At 40.7% G+C, this 4,986-nt stretch overlaps 1 protein-coding gene across 2 annotated transcripts; it reads right to left on the bottom strand.

Annotated features, from left to right (window-relative positions):
- Positions 1–253: 253 nt before the first annotated feature.
- LOC103939328 (ethylene-responsive transcription factor RAP2-7) lies at positions 254–4,366 on the bottom strand. Of its 2 annotated transcripts, XM_009349406.3 has the most exons (10): positions 3,387–4,366; positions 3,199–3,224; positions 3,045–3,075; positions 2,838–2,925; positions 2,597–2,742; positions 2,310–2,354; positions 2,094–2,197; positions 1,861–1,985; positions 1,413–1,529; positions 254–822 (listed from the first exon to the last, which is right to left on the bottom strand). In XM_009349406.3, the coding sequence occupies exons 1-10, from the start codon at positions 3,920–3,922 to the stop codon at positions 583–585; spliced, it is 1,458 nt and encodes a 485-aa protein (XP_009347681.1). In that variant the 5' UTR covers positions 3,923–4,366; the 3' UTR covers positions 254–582. The 2 variants fall into 2 exon arrangements, with proteins under 2 accessions (XP_009347681.1, XP_009347682.1); XM_009349407.3 differs by lacking the exon at positions 2,310–2,354.
- Between the last annotated feature and the right edge of the window lie 620 nt (positions 4,367–4,986).

Below are 4,986 nucleotides of genomic sequence, written 5' to 3'. Positions count from 1 at the left end.
TTTTTCACAAGCTTTTACTTTCACTACAAAGCAACGGGAAATAATTCCCCCTCTCGATTTTGTTCCTCTTCCCACTATCAAGCATTATGTACAGAACTATCACTAAGAATGTCCAATGCATAGGCCGTACTTCTACAGACCGCCATCACGCTTTTGGCGTAGACGGTATCTTGACTGCACGCATCTAAAGGGCGTGTGGACGACTGTTCGTAGCAAAAATCCCTGTAAGCTGGAGAAGTTACGAACCTTGGACTAGAACAATCTTAAAAGAGTTCATTATTAAGAATCTCTTTCTGAACAAGAGTAGTTTTAGATGTAAGTACCACAATAACCACTTGATACTTTACATGAGAGCTCAAGTTAGTTAAAATATTTCTGAGAACAAATACAAATCAATGGAGCGGAACAGAACCGATATATCCAACTGAGTGGTAAAGACAGGAAAGAGAGTCAGAAATCGAGTTGCAGTGTATGTATGAATCTCTATTTGGATCATACAAAAAATCTCAAGGCCACCCGTTGTTATGGTTGGTCTCTGAATTTGAAGGGAACTTAGGCTGCCGCGGCTTTTGCTTGGTGATGTTATTGTTGAGTTGTGTGGGTGAGAGCCGTGGCTGGCAAAGCAAAACAGAGATTGAGGGCGGTTGGGTTCGAGGGTTGTAAGGGGTGAACAGCAGCGGCTGGAGCGTTAGCTGAAAATGAGAATCCTGATGATGCTGCAGTTGAGAACAGTGGCATTGGGGTAACCTGGCCATGCATTTGCCAAGCCCAGTTGGGGGGTCCTTGAGATCCTAATGCAAGTCTCTTCTCTGTTGCTCCTTCCTGACAAAAAAATTATTCAAGAGCAAATTGTTCGTTAGAAAATTCCTCATATTTTATGTAATGAAAAAATATCTTCATCCTCGTTCCCCAATATACTATAAGATCTCATACAATTACGAAATGCAACTTCCTCTCATGCCACACATAAACAAGACCTAAACAGGAATAGGCACTCTTTGCATGAAAGAGAGTTTTGATTCTTATTTCAGCAGCGTCAGTTGAGACAGTTCAGCATTTACCATACCAAGTTTTTGATATTGTATAGACCACGAAACTACGAACATTTACAACAGATACGCTGTAGCCATGTTATTATTTACCATCTCTTATAGAACATAGAATACAAACCGTCCAAACCTACTATATACTATGTTTGCACAATAGCATAGTTAAAACTTAGCTACAAAGTTGTTTTCTCGGGTAACTTCATTGGTTATGTTCACCTATCAATATGACATTGTATGTACAGGTTGAGCTACGATGGTTATTTGAAAAAGGGTACCCGTAGGGTCCAAGGATTAAAACAAAGTCATAAAGCTAATCGAATCGGACTTAAGTTGTGTCATTACAGACAAAGCATTTAAACTCACCTGATTGGGCAAGTAACTAGGATATACACCGTTCCACAATGGTGGTGGGTGATCTGGTGTCATTACTAGCCCTCTAAAAGGTGGATCACTCATCGTTACATTCACATTGTGCTCCATCTGCAAAGTCAGAAGAGAATGTTTAGTTTTAGCATCAAGATATGGGTGAAATGCTGCAGCATTACCAAGCATGTTTAGAAAGGGAGAGCCAAAAATTGACAGCTAGGAGAAAGAAAACAGATGACCTCTTATCACAACTCCTCCTTCACTTTCCAAGTTCATTCGAGTGAATTTCAGAAACGTTTAAGATAGGCAACAGGATATTTTGTTAGTCTAAAACCTCAAAACCTTCAAGAGGGCCATCCCTTCAAGAACTTTATGAACTAGGGGCTTCTCAAGATGAAACTATCTTTTTTTTGGGAACTGATGTATCAAACTAATTATATCTTACCCTTTTTCCATTGTGCACATCAAAAGGGTTGGAGTGGAACTGAAGACGCCCTTCGCCTTCCTTTTGACCAGTGCTAAATGAGGGGGGAGATATCCCCAAATTTAGATCAAGATTGTGATTGCCATCTGCTTATAGGAACAAAAAAATCAAGTACAATCCCACGAAGACAAATTTTTTAACTTTTTTCTGACAACAATAAATCAACTACCGCAAAAATACTTGTAAAACTATACCTTCATTACCAGCCTCAGACATCATCTCCCCTTCATATGTGCTTGGCTCAAAGTTGGTGATCGCTTCCCTTCCATTACATTTGATCGCTGCCTTGTCATAAGCCCTAATTTCCAGAAAAATCAAAAGGGAGAGATGTGTTGGATGGAACCTTAATGAGGTTGAGAATTCAGGGTAATAAATTCAATCAGGTAGAGCGTAATTCATGACATTAGGACCTTGCAGCTTCTACTTCACTGTCGAATAGCCCAAGATATATATACCTGCATGAAGCATTGTAACCTCCATGATGAAACCACCGTCCCCACAATGTTTATTTTTTTTTCTTTGAAATATGCACTTGGACTTTTTTTTCAGACAACGAAAAGAGAAGACTGACAACTGATTGAGAATTAATTCGAAACCAATTCTCAGCTCAAAGTTCAAACCAAGCCACTATGCTTATAAGGTCTAGACCCAAACTATTCAGTACAAAATTGAAAACTCCATAAAAATGATTCCTCACTTTTTTCCGAGGAACTGTCCCATTCGAGCTTCCCATCGACCACATTTGTGCAGCGTAACCCCTCTATATCTGGAGCTGCCTCTTGAGAAGCCAGTGCTCTGCCGACGTAGTATGTGCACGAATTCTTCCTTGGTCAAATTCTTCATCTGCTCATTGGTTAAGAAAAAAAGATTAAAACCGGATCCCACTCCCCATTCGAAATTAATCAAAATTTAAAAAAGAAACATATTCATCATCCAACCTGTTTCATATCATCCTCATAATCACTTAGGTTGTAATTGATATCAGCATCAACTCCCCTGAACTTAATCGCAGCTCGGTCGTAGGCTCTAAATTGGGAACACCCAATTTAAGAACAATAATACAAACAGTTCCCACAATAATCAAATTATTTAAATTCCTAAACAGTAAGCAAATCCAAGCAAAACAAATGAGTAAGGCTTTTTACCTAGCCGCAGCATGAGCAGTGTCAAATCCACCTATATGTCAAAATCCAACACTTAATTTTCTTCAAAAAAATTCCAAACAGAAAATCATGACAAATAATTGGATTAGTAACACTAATCCAAGTCAATCAAATAGACAAGGTCAAAAATCCATACCCAAATACACTTGTTTCCCACAGTCCCTGCACCCAATAAAAAATTAATAAAACAAATTAACAAATCGGATTAATACCAAATTTGGAAAAATTCATTTGCATAATTGCATTCAAATTGAAGAAATCAACTCAAAAGGAACCAACCCATCAAAAATTAAATTAAATTAAGTAAATCAAAACTGGACTAACCAAATGTGCGATTCCCATCTACCAGTTCTTCTGTAGAAGGTGACTCCTCTGTACTGAGAGCTACGCGACCTCGGCCCTCTCCTGCTCTTCTTCGCCTGCTGCTGCTGCGGCGGAGGCGCAGCAGGTTGTTGTTGTTGCTTCTGTTGAACCAACCTGACCTCCCCGGAGCCGCCAAGATCGAACCCAAGCTCCATCAGATTCTTCCTCACCAAAAGCGACGATGAAGAGGACTGCCCATGCCCGTGAGCCTGCCCCGACCAATTGTTCAAGCCTCCGGTGACCGGAAAGAGCTCCTTGGTCACGACAACGTCGTCGTTTTCTTCTTCGTCTCCGCCCTGGACCTTGAGAATACCGAAGTTGAAGGTTGTGACGGCGTCGTTTCTGGCGGCGCGTGTGGAGCACGAGTCGTCGTTGGTGCTGGAAGCGTCGGCATTGACAACGGACGAGTTGGACGTCCCCGACTCGTCCATTTGAGTGCCGCACGACTCGACATCGTTTGGCCCCGAAACGACGACGTTCAGATTAAGATCCAACATAGCTCCTCTTATCTATATCAAATTTGGTTCTTCCAAATTTAGCTCCGGCTCTACACTTTCAGCCCTCCCCACTCAGCTGACCGTCGATCTCCGGCTCTAATCGGACTGCGGAGATGGACCGAATCAGACACCACTAACATACACCGGGAAGCACGTGATCGGAGCTCAAACGTGAAATACAGAAAGAGTAGACGGTGCGTCGGCGATCGCCGGAGAAAGTAAAACAGGAAGCTGGCAACGCCGTCGTTTTCTAAGCCAGTGGACTAGTAATTTCCATTAGTCGGCGGCGATTGAGGGGTTGAGAGTGGAAATCTCAACGGCGTCGTTTGAGCTGTGTGTGTTGTGATTCCATAACCATAAGCTAGAGAGGCATAGAGTCTGAGAATATCATACGCTCACAGAGAGAGTGCGTGTTGATAGGACCGGTGAGGGAACATTTCAGACCCATTTTAAGCGGATGGGATATATATTTTAACAATTTTTTTATTTTTTTATCAACCGGTTACCTCGGTGGCCGGTCACTTTGATGCTGCCAAGAGATATTTTCTCTCTCTACTATCGTTCCGGTGTCTCATACGTGGGAACACCCGTCTACGAGTCTAATAACCAACAACTACCCATTGACCGCTGCCGACCTGTTTAAAATAGTAAATAGTAAATATATAGCTTTTTACCATGTGTGCTTTTGTTCTATGAACATTGCATTCGATTATTGTGTTACATGTTTAATTAGAGCAAAAGTTATTCTAATGTATTATGTTGATATTGTTGATTGTTTGCATTGTTTGCTTATTTTTCAACGAGTAAATTGTAGCAATGATTCATCAATTTTAACTCAATTAGAGTAATGGTCCATCAACTAAAAATTCATTATCATTGGTCTCAACTCATCAAAACGTGCATCTATAGTCCCTCAAATAAAAATTTATTACCGATGGTCCCTCAACTTTAACTCAATTAGAGAAATGGTCCCTCAACTATAACTCAATTATAGCAATGGTCATTCCAACATAACTTATTTTGACAAAATTCTGACGAAGTTGAAGAAAATGACCATAGCTATA

Source organism: the organism of the source record quoted next, unplaced genomic scaffold (genome assembly GCF_019419815.1).
Source record: "Pyrus x bretschneideri cultivar Hongxiangsu unplaced genomic scaffold, Pyrus_bretschneideri_v1 Contig29, whole genome shotgun sequence".
NCBI lineage: Eukaryota > Viridiplantae > Streptophyta > Magnoliopsida > Rosales > Rosaceae > Pyrus > Pyrus x bretschneideri.
The sequence above is the reverse complement of the archived record's forward strand: the minus strand, read 5'-3'. Positions and strand labels throughout refer to the sequence as shown.